We start from the raw sequence: 14482 nt of genomic DNA, 5'->3' as shown, positions 1-14482 counted from the left end.
AGTTTGTGCATTTAATAAATACTTGTTTTTGACATTCAGACATGCAAATTCCTAACTCATTTATTTGGATTGTGATAAAACACATACGCATATGTATATATACATATTTTATATCAAAAAAAGAAGCTGTGGTATGCTTGATAATGAGACAACTCTACACAAGAGACTAAATCTCACAGAAATAAACAACTACAGGTCACTGTACGGCATCAACAATGAGCAAAGCCCATATCACATAACAATGATCCTTTCTTCTTCTTAATTTACTAGAGGTCTACTCAAGGATTTGTATAATGAGAATCTCCTTAATAAATGGTATTTCGTGTCCGTGTTTGTCATTTTGAGGAGTAACCATTTGATATTCTTGGGTTGGTCTGGGTGGCTTGGTTAGTTATATTAGAAATATAATATAGCTAGCTTAATACATGCAATAGCAGTTAAATTTTCGGTCCAAGAATTCTTTCCACCAAGAAAATCAATTAGTTCACTTGAAATCTTCCTCATATTATTCAAATGTAATTGAATAAATGCATTAATAGGAATTAACATTGTTATCCAGTGTGTCTTCGCACTTATGTTGTGTTAAAGAGATAATTCAAATAAATTTAACATTGATACATGTGATATAACTAATACTTTACTAGTATACAATATACATGCTCCGTGTTGAAGGCCGTGCATTGACCTATAATGGTTTTTACTTTTATAAATTGTTGTTTGGATGGAGAGTTGTCTCATTGGCACTCATACTACATCTTCCTATGTCTATATTTATGTCTCAATGTATGTTACATTTTCAGAATGGGAAACACGCTCATATGTAGACTATGTGGAAATGAAGTGAACAGTTGTGTTGACAGAACTCCCACTCATAAGTCATGTTTTGAAAGAGACATTAGAAATGCTTTAAAGATTGACATTACTGAAGACACTGAGAATCACCCATGTTTTCTTTGTAATTCATGTAGATGTAAGCTTCTAAGATGGCGAAAATTGAAAACCAGCAACAAGAAAGATATTAAGATTAATATTACGCTTAAGTCTGCTGCAAATAAGAATGAACAATTGAATATGAAACTACCAGCAGATCTTGAAAAAGAAAATGGATTTTTTTTAAATGAAGAGACCCAGTCCTACTCCGAGTTGATAAAAATTTATTATGAGGAATATATTCTTCGAATTAAGATTCACCTTTAGTTAGTGGAAAGTGGGAAGCATTTGTGAGAAATAAGCCAGTAAATATAGAATCATCATTTCAGACATTACCTGAGAAAATAACAAATTATTCTATGGTAGACTTCTTCCAAATGTTGAAATTATACAAAATATGTAAAGGAAACAACCAATTTACCGATGTATGTCGGGATACAAATGAATACGGCTTAGCAGTATTTTTCAGTTCAGATGGGTTAGTGAAGGCACGTGAGGAAGAATCCGTGTATGGTAGGACAGTACGAACGGAAAGTTGTGAGATACTGACATGTACTGAAGATTGTTGTGGTGTGTGTAAATTGTACAGCAGTGATCTTGTGCAGAAGAGCTCAAGAATAGTAAAAAGTCCTAAAAGCTATACGAATTGGAAATACTTTACCTCACAACAGTTAAAGGACAAATATGACCAGCAGAGGGTAGAGATAAAAATACTGAAAAGGAAAATTGGACATTTAGAAGAGAGAGTAGAAGAGAGCTGTATTGAAAATGGAATTCACTTGGACACTGATCTAGGACAGTCTTTCTTGGATATAATCCAGAATAATGACAAAAGTGCATTGGAGTACTTTGAAGCAGGAAGTCCACATCATGTACTTTGGAAACAGCAGAAGCTGACGGCAGAATCCAAACACATGCGTCAAATGAGATGGCACCCTACTTTAATAAGATCATGAAGATGGTGTATTGCACTTCATTCTAAATCACCAGCAGCATACAAAATGATTAAGGACAGTAAATTTTTAGTGTTGCCCCATGAATGTACTTTGAGGGGATACACTCAATTCACAACTCCCGGATGTGGCAGCAATCCAGAAGTTCTTCTTCGCATTGTGCAAGAACATTTGAACGAGGTTCCAGACTTCAAAAGAAATGTTTCCCTCTTGTTTGATGAAGTAGAAATAAAATCTGGACTGGTTTATTGTTCTGAAACAGGTAATCTTATTGGTTTCTGTGATATTGGATCGGTAAGGAACGATCTAGCTACATTTGGAAGACAGTGTAATGAAAAAGAAGAAAAGATTGAACTTGCAACACACATGTTAACATTCATGGTCAAAGGTATTTTCAGCTCTGTTGAAAGTGTGTTTGCATATTATCCTTGTACTGGATTCAATAGCTATCAGTTATACTGGGTTGTATGGGATGCAATTGGTAATTTGGAAATAGTTGGTTTCAGAGTCAGAGCAATTGTGTGTGATGGAGCAACACCCAATAGGAAATTATATAGACTGCATAGCACAGCTGTTAACCAAGGAGTATGCAACTATACAACTAATTTGTATTTTCCCGAAAGAAGGATTTATTTCTTTTGTGATGTACCCCACTTACTGAAAACCACAAGAAATAACTTAGAAAACTCAAATTGGCACAAGACGAGAAATCTTCATGTAAGTTAGTTATAAATATAGAATCAAATAATTAAGAAAGGGCTTTAATTGTTAAGGTATAAAGCAATGTAGGTGTATTTATGGTATGGGTTTTACTCATTGTTGAAGGCTGAACAGTAGCATTTAATTGCCTACATCCACATCATTTGAATTAATTTGGTGGATAGTTGTCTCTTTTGCAATCATACCAGATCTCTTTAATTTTATATAGAAAATGTATTGGTTCCTGTGCGGTAATACCCAAAGCTTTTTTAAACAACATGCATCACACAGGGACACATGAAAAAAGTAATGAAATTGGCAATATGTCTTACTACAAAAAGGTCACATTAGGACCATTGGCAACCACTTTTTATGTTATTACATATATACATGTAATAGAATTTCAGTGTTTCCTAAATGTCCAGTTGCAAATATTTCTGGAATAATCATGACAAATTAAATTAAAAAACCGTAATTGATTTTTTTTACTATAGTATAATGGTCAATCTCTTCAATGGACACAAATAGTGAGATTGGTTGAGAATGATCTTCAGGGTCTTGGTTTGAGACTTCGACCAAGGATTACAGTGGAACATCTTTACCTGACACCAACTCTACGAATGCGTGTTAAACTGGCTGCTCAGAAAAGAACTACCATAACCAATTTTAAGACAATTTGTTTGAAAAAGAAAATAATGTAATTGTGGTTATTTTTTATACTAAGGTGTTGTGCTTTCTGGTCTCTTACTCTGTCTGTCCTATAGTAATTTTATGTAGTTAAACAGTAGACCTTAATTTTATGGTTATACATGTTTTATCTGAATATATATATATATATATCATGTTTCAAATTGGCGGTACCAGTTAGTAACTCATATGTGTATGTGTGTTTTACAGGTCTTGAGTAGTAGTACAGCACATGCCCTGGAACTGATTGGTCGACAGGACACCCAGTCTTTGTGTCTTTTTATTCAGAAAGTTGATACATTTTTCGACTGCTTAAATGTGAGAAACATCATAGAAGGTTTACACACTAAAAAACCAGCATTGCTTCCTTATAGAGATATTCAAGATTGGCGTTTTGAGGTAAACTTAATGTGATCAAATGTTATGTTTATCAACATGTACAAATTAATTTAAGATATAGTGCATGTTTGCATGAATGTACGTACTATATAAAGACAAGCAATTCTTTAATAGATACAAATAGATATATGTTGTTGATTGCATTCTCGTCATGATGGTCATACATTGTACCTATGTATTTAATGTGTTTTCATTGAATGACAATTTTACATCATTCATGATAATTATATACAGAACACTTCTAATTTATGATTTTGAACATTTCAGTGGCTGGAAAAAGATTTCATTGGGTGGCTTGATCAATGGGAAGCCAGTTGTCAGCAGCAGCAAGACTTAACACAGAAAGAAAAAAACAAGTTATGCTTGAGCAGAGAGACTTTAGAAGGATTTCGAATAACTGGTACTATTACATTTCATAATTTTCAATATAATATATAGTACAATTAATACCAGTTTCATTATCTCAACTTTTTCAATTTTTGATAAATATTATGCCAAAATTAAAGGAATAAACACATGCTCATAAAAAGACAGAATATTGTAAGATAGAAAATGGATGTAATTAAGTTTCTGATTTTTGTACAATTCGTTTCTTTCAGTAAAGTCTTTTGTGTCCCTTGCAAGAGAGCTTTTACCCCTTGATGATGTAAAGTTCTTAGCGAGCCACAAATTCAACCAGGACCCATGCATTAGAAGCATACTTTTCAAAGCAACGTGGAATGGGAGGTAGATGTGAAAACCCAACTGTCCAAGATTTCCAAAGGAATGCATTAGCCTTACATGTCACAGGATCACCAACTGTTATGGCCTCAGCACGTGAAAATTGTCAGCTAGGGGAAATGAGAGACTTTCAAAACAATCCCATTCCTCGAAGAAAAAGACATTCAAGATAGTCAATAATGCTTTCTTTTATTACAAAGTTTTTCAGTAATATGAACATGTTTGGTAATGAAATAAAATTTCAAAAATGATAATCTTGATACAAAAATTCGTTTTGTTTGATTTGTTTGTCATGACAACATGATCATGTTAAAGAACCAATCCATTTGTCCTGTTAAGGAACATCAATTTATTTCTTATTCTCCTTATTCAATTCTTTTCGCATACTTTTCTGAGTCTTCCTAGACAATAAAGAATCATTCCTTTTCTTGGAATACATGTATGCTTTGCTGAATGCATTCATTCGAAGATCAATCCAAAAGGAGACAAACTTGCACAGAAGTATTAACTTAAGTTGGTCATTATCATAGCTTTGTACAATTTCATTAAACCCAATGTTTACTAAACTGTTGTTCATAATTTCTTTTTGAAGTATGTCTTTTGATACACTTAGGCTAGCATCCGAGTCATTTAGATATTGCCTTACTACAAGCTCCATTCTTCTAAAGAAGATGAAAACATCATCATTAATTTTGTAGACTCCTCCACGATTGATTAAGTCAATCCATTATTTTGTGTAACTAAGGAAGTTATAGGTTCTGGTAATTGAAGATTTGTGGAAACTGTCAACTATTTCAGCACAGACCTTGGCTGTATCATTTCTTGGATATCTCTTGAAGTGTCTTGATAATTTCCTGCATACATAACCTGCTGTATAACGGAGCACTTGCTCCTCTGTTCTGTCTAACTTGAACACCTTTTCTGACTCAGCTGTTGGCATTTATTTTGTTCGTTTCTTTATCAACACTTGAAATAGTTTTGGCAGTAAAAATTGAAGAATGAACATTGTCATAGCCCCATTTGGAACCTCAAGTACTTTGAAAAGTTCTTTCATCTTTAAGATCATTGATGGTTCAGATCTTATCTTGTGAAATAATGCAGTCTTGTTCTCCAAGCGACAGTTTAACATTGCTTTTTCATCTGAAGTAACAATGGGTGGCCAGATCTCTGTAATAATATTACTACATACATTTTTTACTGACTCCATGGATCTTAGTTTAGGGTTTTCCAAATTCGAGAGGCAAAGTGTCACTGTCTTCCCAAATTCAGGATTAAGTTTCATAGCAGAATCTTCAATTAGATGCTTGATAGAAAGTTCAATCATGTTTATAGCATCTGCTTGCGCATCTTCTAGTGAGAACTCTAAAAAAAATTACAAAAAATGATTATTTTCAAATTGATTATCTTATATGAGAAAGAATTTAGAGAATAGATTAAAACTAGTCGGTTGGCAGACTTGTTCCTTAAGACTATAAGCGAAAACATAAAACATTTCTTATCTATACACAGGAAGAAGTATGAGAAATATAGATTCTTTTTAAGTTACCTCAATATGAGTGAATTATCGGAGTTCTCCAATCGAGGTAGTTAAATTATGGAATTTTAAGACCGAGCCTTTGGCGAGGTCTTAAAAGTTCATAATTTAACTACCGAGATTGGAGAACTCCGACAATTCACTCATATTCAGGTAAGAATCTGTTTCTCTAATTTTTTAAAACAACGAAATTTTAATTTTATGTCCAAATTCTCCCAACCTTTCTATCCGCCTGTTTCGTTCTCCTTTGGGAGATTACTACGCATCTTGTTGCCATGGTTGCAAATGAAATATATTTTAAAACATGAAAGAAGTCAAACAAATCATTAACTTAATATTTAATAATATTAACCGAGTATTTTAACAATAGGACAATATTTCAAATTGTTCATCATTTCCTGAAAAATAACATGTCCACCGAAATATTGGCGCGGATGGATTCAAAGAACTAACTACAGCAATGGCGGAACAGCTGTTCATATCTCTTATTCCTGGGAACTATCACTGTCAAATATGACCCTCCTACGTTTCCTTTGCTGAGGTTTATTGTCAGGTACGCTTTGTATGTTAATGTTGAATGTTCCTCCATATATTGGGGCCCCGAAAATATAGTTAAGCCCGGCAGGTGCGGCTTGACCTTGTCCAACTGAGATCTGCCTCTCGGATGTTGTTGTTGTTTGATGGACATTTCTTTCTCCTACGTTATTGTCTATCGTGACCAATGTTTGTGATGCCTGAATTCTGTCATCGCAGCCACCAAGAATACAACTGGCGATCTCTTTGTGTTTACCTGGATTAAGCTTAGAGTAGCTTGATATGCTTTGGATGTTTCTGTGTCCAGATATCTGAAATGAGACAAACAAAAAAATCTTCATGAGAAAACATAATAAAAGCACATATAAATTAAAGTGTTACAATCGTACACAAAGCACACATGAGAAATGCATGCGAATATTTTTTTCCATGTTTTAGGAATTTAGGAATAATGCTTTGGACATTTTTAAATTGCCTGTGGATAAGTCCTTAGAAATGAACGAGAAATTAGGATGTGGATAAGAAAGACAATCAGGATTTAGAGACGACACCTCAGATTCTGACCTATCCCCCTACAATATTTTCTTCCGCTTTAATTTGAGATGCTCTAATATAAGATTTAATATTTTACAAAAAATGAATTATGCAGTTTGTGTAATGTACATGTATGATTTCCACTTCCATTTTCATTTATAGGCATTTAAAAACATCACCTATTTCACGATGTGTAATGGCGGATCGTTCACAAAAGCCTAGACTACTCAAAATATTTCATGGTTTGCACCTTAATGCCATTATTCAATCACACACGATAGCTTGTCACGGTTAAATTAAATAGCACATTCACATAGAACAATAAATATTTTTTTTTCTTTATAATAATTGGAATTAGTTTATAACCTGCTTAATATGGTTATGCTCAACTCCTGCATCATCCAGCTTCTGGAGCATAAAACGTCGGACAGAATGGTTTGTGAGATGCCTTTCTGCTCCCTCAACTTGATCATCATTTTCATTCATGTTTTCAACTTCTTTTATAATACCTAGAATAACAAACAGAAATCATCATTGAAGTTTTAACAGTTTTGACTTTTGATAAAGTTGTTGTAAATATTAATATTGTATATAAATGTACATGTTGTGAGAATGTATGTATGAGAAATTGCTCATTGTCGAAGTCCTCATTGAGACTTTATTGTAGAGCCCAATAACAAAAGTGTTGTTTTTAAATGATAATAAATTTCTTTGTTTTAATTTCTATGTATTAATTTGGATTTTGTTTGATGAAGTCATTAACTCCATATCTATTAATTTTTATGAGTTATTGGTAGAGTTATACAATTATGTACTGAGGGATTAAAAGAGAAAATGTATTATTTTCACAATTGTCAGAAAATACATTATTTCATGATATGTTTTTTTTTACGTATTGATTCTTACTTTGTTTTGAGTAAATGATTTGAGTTCTCTAATCAAGGTAGCTTATATTAATTATGGAATTTGAGTCTGAGCCTTGAATGAATCTGTTTCTATAAATTTTTATAACTTGAAAACAAATATTTAGATTATACATCAACCAACCCATTTCGAAAGAAAAGTGTTCTCCTCACTAGTGAAATACATGATCATTGATGTAATTGGAATTATATTTAACCTTGTTAGTACAACTGTAGTACACTTATCTATCGATGAGTGATCCAGGTTCGAATCCTGGGCAAGGTAAATTAACTGATGGCCAATTACAATGTTTTGAAATTTTAAATTCCCCTTTTGTTGGTTTGTGTTACTAATTAAAAGTTATCTAAGTCTCAAATTTGATTGTGAATATTAGTTTGATCAAGACTAAGGCCCAAACTTTTGATACTACTCATTAGTCAGCTGTTAGTAAACAATGTTACATTGTAGGACTTATAATTTGGTACAATATTCTGAATTTTAGCTTTATTAAACTTTTTTTTTAGCTCTTAACCACACCTACATTTTTGTAGAAAAGCACCTTTTTGGCCTGTTATTAGCTATGTCATTAAAACTTTATTGAAAAATTTAAAGATCTTCACTAAAAATAAGCAAAGAATCAAAAGCCATTTTTGAGGGTGCAGATACATGTACATGTAGGGTTAAAGAACTATTTTTTTTTAACTAGACGTTATAGGAGGGGTTTGGAACTGTTTTATGGATGCGGATCACTCTTATTTACAAGGTTTGATTCAGCAAATTTCATTTGATATAAACTACAAACATTTCATCCAGTGTTCCCACATTTAATGAAGGTCTAAGATTATAATCTGAAAATGAATTTCTTGTCACCTTTTCTACAAGCTTGAGAAAAAAAAAGTTTTCTTCACACTGAACAGTTGAATTTTTTCATTACCAGGCACTCGGCAAGCCTTGTGCCTCTAATGAGAAATTTCAACTGTCTCGAGGGAAGTTATATAAATTTCACATTAAAGTTGGAGAAAGAAAAGTTTTTAAACCGTTAAAATGTAGACACCTTGTATTTGTGTATTGATTATTTTGAACCTGATTTTTCTGCCATTATCTTCATAAACTTGCCAAGCTTATTTACTCCCACTATCTGACTTTTGTACCATCTTGTGGACTTATTTAGGTTTGTATTCTCTTGGATGTAAAATGGATCATCAGGTTTGGAGAAATTTACAGGACGCTTTGATTTGTATAACTTGTAGGCCTCAACAGGACATCTTGTCTGGTCATTCAAATTGACCCAAGCCCTCTGAGGTATTTCCCTTTTATTTTTCACATCTGTTCCTGTCCTGGTTTTTGTATTTCTTTCATTCATTTGTATATATTCATTATTTTTGTGATCTTTACAAAGTTTTACATCTCCCCACCTCATCTGATAGTGCTCTGTTACACCACGAAGCCCAAAGTAAACGGTATTACAAAACCAAACTGTATATGGAGTAATGCAGTTGGATTTGATAATCCAAGCTGTCCACTGCTGAACAAGGCATCAATATCTGCATCGGTTAACACATCTGCCTTGCCAGCTCCATTTCCCTTACCCATTTTTTTCAAGTCTACCTGTTTAGCTGTAAGTGCATCTCTAGTTTTGCAAAACTCTATACTTTTGGTAAGATCATGTCCATAGTCATGGCGCTTAAGGAATCGGTTGAAACTGCAAATCTGGCCTTTTAATGTTGCTGGTTCATAGTTTTCTCTGTCACTTTTTCTGGCTGATATGAAAAATTGGCTAAGTAAGTTGTTCAATTCTTTGGGTGGAATGTTATGTATTTCCCTTTTTTTATTTTTTTTCTCTAAGAACTGTATAAGTGTGCGAAGATCTGATGTAGTTTTTTTCAAGGTACCTCTATTTTCCTGATTTGCTATAAAGTTATCAACCTCTTCTTCATCAATTGGAACAAACTGCCTAATATATTTTGTGGTATCTTTTTGAACATTTATTGCACTGCCGGGTATTTCAGGTTGAAGTGATTTGTCAGTGTTTGTTGGAGGAGGGGGAGATCTGGTAGGACTGTAACTGTCTGCATGTCAGAATCATCAGAATCATACATTTGAGATTGAAAACGTTGCAACAGTTCTTCTGTTACTGCAGGAGGGGAGGAAGAAATTACTGGTTCTTTTGGTACCTCATGAGGATCAATTAGAACGTCAAATCTGTATCTGGCTTCAGTGATAATTTTCCCATCATTTAGTTTGATTTCCCATAACGGGAACCCAAAGTTTTCATTTTCAGCTAGTATAACACCCTCTTCACCCGAGAAAAGTCTAACTCTTTTTCCCCTTTCTAGAACTTCGTTCAGAGACATCTTTTTATTATGAAATTATTTAGCAGACGATGCGATCGCGATTTTGTTTACACGTAACCAAGGATTTTTACGAGTTAAAAGCAGGCTAAGTCCGAAAAGTTCGAAGGTAAATTGTTTTATTCCGGGAAGTGCCTCCAAAAAAGATGCACCAAATATTTCATGCAGATAGAGAAAAAAGTAGTCCCGGCAGAAATATTGACCAATCAGGTGCCGAGAACAGATTTTTCACTAGTGAGGAGAAATATTTTTCTCACACCGGTCAGGAAATGTGAAAATAGCACAAAAATTAGAGAAAAATAAATAATTGGCGAAACTTATAAACAAGAACAAGAAAATACTCCAAAGTGTTTCAACAGACAAGCAACTAGAACAGTTATTGGGACATTACAAACGTTTAAAGCAGAATTAAGTGTCATGCATTTATTTAAACTTTATGCAATAGTTTTTTGTACACATAGTTTTAGCTCATTATGAAGTTGTATATCAAAACTACTGTATACACTGCTTACCGTTGTATGCATAGGTGCGTTTTGTTTTCTTGCCACGAGTTTGCTCTTTTTGTACACATTTTTCAGGAAGCTCTAAAAAACAAATATATGTACGTCTTTAAATTGCTGCAAGGTAATCATGGTAACACATGCAAAAAGCGTGACTCTTTGTGAGAAAGCAACAAACCTGATCAAACATTAGGAACAGTTGATATAATATATCAAGGTGTTCTTTAAAAATATATTTCACAGAACGTAAAATTCATGTATGAATAAATGATGACCATTTGATTTTCATGAAAAGAAGGGAGTGCAGTATTTAAAGTATAAATCGGGGGCCGGGGGGGCTTGGGCTTTTCTGGTCTCCCACTTAAATAAATTTCTGGATCCGCCACTGTAAATGTATTGTGATGTACAACAAAATGGTGTAGCAACAAATATAATCATTTTTATATTTAAAGAACAAAATATTTTCCTGCACCAACGAAGAACATTATCATTTTTATATTTAAAGAACAAAATATTTTCCTGCACCAACGAAGAACATTATCAAGGTTATATACGTGCATGAACTCCTTGCTTAACATATAAGAGCGCATGGATGGTGAAAAGGGGGGGGGAAGGCTTATTTTTGTATGTTTTCATTTTATTCTATATTTCTTTATTCTTTAATCTCATCGCACTTTATTCATTATATTTTAGTACCTCGTTATTCTCTCTAGTTTAAATTTATGTTCATTATTCTCTATTCTGTAAACCACAATACATTACGAGTAATATATACACTCGTGTAAGGTGAAACTCTACATTAGATTTACTACTGTTTGGAAACATTTTATTCAAATTACTCGGTATATTTATTTCCTTTTTTCACTTCCAAGTTCGAGGCAGTATTTACGAATATATTGAAATCTTATTAATAAGTACAGACAAACTTTCGAGGGAATTATCTGAACTGTAAAGCATCTGTGGGTGTTGGATGCCACGACAGGTGAAACAGGTCCATTCTTCATTTACGGGTGGTTCACTTGCACATTTTCTGTGAAAGAACTTAATTTCACAGTCATCAATCGAACAGCAAATCAGGTCTGTGGAGTTATTTGACTTGCATATGCAAAACGTTTCGATGTCGAATTATTTTCCAAGCTCCAAGGCTTCAACTTCAGTAATAAATATATCGTCGTCCATGATCAGCTGATGACTGGTATATGGTAACTGTAAACATCCGGTGTATATCCGGTCAGTTTATGACACCTCGGGTGTTTCCGTTTTTCCTCGGGTATGTAATTAGGACAAAATCTCCCTCTGTGATAGAGTCGATCTCAAAGAATGTTTTTTTTTTCTTATTACATTTTCATAAAAAAAAAAAGAACCCGGAGCATTTGTTGAAAAACCCGCATATTATAAACATTTTAAATGTTGCTCTCGAAAAAAAACCACGGAATATATATATTTGAATTGTAAGTAAACTACAAAGAAATTGTGCGTCGTTCGTGCTCAAAAGATATATATCATTCAGAATTTGATAAATAAGTCCGTTCAAATTTATCAAAAGTGGTAATCTTTGCTGCATATTAATCGATTCTTTTGGCATTTTTTCTAAACTGCTCTGAGCCAGATAATTAACATGTTCCAGTGAGGGTTACAGCCAGTAAAAATAAATCTAGGTTGATACGCGAGGAATTTATTCGCATATCAATATTAAAACCAAATTTACATAAAAGTTCTATAGCCTGCTGTTCTCATTGACGAGATCCAGTTTTCAGAGGAGGTAATGTTTTGTCCCTAGATTACTCACTGAAAAATAATTAGCAAAACAACATGTACAAATAAGTAATAAATTACAATTCTTAAATAGGTACTTGAGTTTGAATTACGATTGTTACCCATGTCTGTGTTGTTGGGGTAAAAAGCATGTTAAAAAGAGAAACTATCAACAATAACAAAAGAAAAAAAGAAGAAAAAAAGGAAACAAAATCAGCAGCAGTAAAATATCAATCAACTGAAATTATAGTCATGAATATGTTCTAGCGTAATACATTGGAGCTTGGCTTTCTAATTTCCATAAAAAGATACTTCATTCTATTTCAAAAATGTAAATGCCGTCTAGTGGTATTTTTTAAATACATTGTACATATTCAAGACGAGAAAAAATTAACTTTGAATAAATAAAAATACAATGTATAATAGTGCACAAATATAACATTCGTTTCCTTTTCCTGTTCTGGTAATTCAAGATATAATTTGGTTGAAATGTACTAGAAATTACCAACTGAGGGGAGCTAACTCCGTAATTTGCTATCATTCTAACCAAAAGTTATCCGGAGACTACTCGAATTACCAGACACACAGAAACGAAAGAGCTACCATTCCTACCTCAAGATGAACGTAACATCAAATTGGATGGTTAAGTCGGTTGGTTTTTTTTTCAGTCATGTTTTGAAATTCTTCTAAATTGCCTGACGTTTACAAAGACTGGCACTTAAAAATATATAACACAGTTCATACAGATTATAAAGATAAATAAAGCAAATTTTCGTTTTTGGAAAACTATATGGATTTTTCAATTTCAAACAATATGCTTAAACCTATCAAAAATTTTCGTTTTGCCTTATTCTACATGAGTAACTTCCAAAAAGTATTTTTCGAAAAAAAAGAAGTAATATAAAATTCAAATTCAACATGCGTCGGAGTAAGTTATCACATGGGTGAAATATAATTGTATTAAAAACAATTAAAACATGTGTTACGTAGCCAAAACAAGGAGATGCAATATTTGGAAATAATTGCATAATAGCGGTTTTCATTAAATAATGATAATTTAAGATATATGAGAAGGTATTATACATGTATGTTTGAGTTAATATTTACGGATGGACAATAGTATCATTTTAATATAGATAGCCTATAACCTACTAGAAGATAAAATCAACAACTCATATTACTTAATTTAATTTACTGATGATTGTGCATAACATATTAAAAAAATATACATACAAGTTTTTTTCTTTTTTTAATTTTGATACAATCATAAATCTTTAAGTGTAAATATTGTCATTTTTTTAATATATCTTGTGCATACAGAACACAACCTGTTTCGCCAACCTACTAGAAGATGCACTCACCATAACCTGTTCAAACACATAAAAGCTATTTTTCTAATTTTGATACAATAAAAAATCTTCAAGTGTAATTATTGTCATTGTTTTTTCGTCTCTACTGCGTTAATAACACAACCTGTTTCGCTAATTCTTTTAAAACCTTTTTTTCAAATTGGAAGAACAATATAATAAAGACTTCGATTGACAGATATATACCCGAATTCGTCAATATATCTGATCAATGTACGTGTCCGAACGTGGACTTATTAAGAGTACATAAGCAACTTTGCATCACATAACACTTAAACAGCCGGAATTATGGAGGCACGACCGGGAGTTTATCTTTTGTTGCTTGTGACAGTCCTACAGGCAGTAGCTGGTAAGTTGAAATTTTAAAGATTTTAGGTAAATATTATCTGTATGTAGACATTTGAAATGTTTGTTAAAGTTACTTCCTTTTTAAAATTAGATACTTTTGAAAATTTGTGCATTTGCACTCAATGATCATTTCAATTATAAAATTAAAATAAATTTTAAAAAATGGATCATTTAACTCAAATTAGAATAGAGGAAGTATGCAATTTGAACATCGGTAATGTATGAAGAAAGATTTTGTATCTTCATTATAAACATTGCCAGAACGGCT

The 14482-nt window shown here is 32.8% G+C and overlaps 2 protein-coding genes and 1 pseudogene across 7 annotated transcripts in view; 2 read left to right on the top strand and 1 right to left on the bottom strand.

The window, feature by feature from the left end:
- LOC143076335 (zonadhesin-like) overlaps positions 1-14482 on the top strand; it is a 92134-nt gene that overhangs the window by 47352 nt on the left and 30300 nt on the right. The window lies entirely within an intron of this gene.
- LOC143076338 (uncharacterized) lies at positions 1415-2712 on the top strand (annotated as a pseudogene).
- Positions 6282-7495, bottom strand: LOC143076339 (uncharacterized). Its single transcript, XM_076252066.1, has 2 exons — positions 7357-7495; positions 6282-6767 (listed from the first exon to the last, which is right to left on the bottom strand). The coding sequence occupies exons 1-2, from the start codon at positions 7474-7476 to the stop codon at positions 6408-6410; spliced, it is 480 nt and encodes a 159-aa protein (XP_076108181.1). The 5' UTR covers positions 7477-7495; the 3' UTR covers positions 6282-6407.

The sequence above is a fragment of the Mytilus galloprovincialis genome, chromosome 5 (genome assembly GCF_965363235.1).
Source record: "Mytilus galloprovincialis chromosome 5, xbMytGall1.hap1.1, whole genome shotgun sequence".
Taxonomy (NCBI): domain Eukaryota; kingdom Metazoa; phylum Mollusca; class Bivalvia; order Mytilida; family Mytilidae; genus Mytilus; species Mytilus galloprovincialis.
This window is presented reverse-complemented; position numbering and strand designations above follow the sequence as displayed.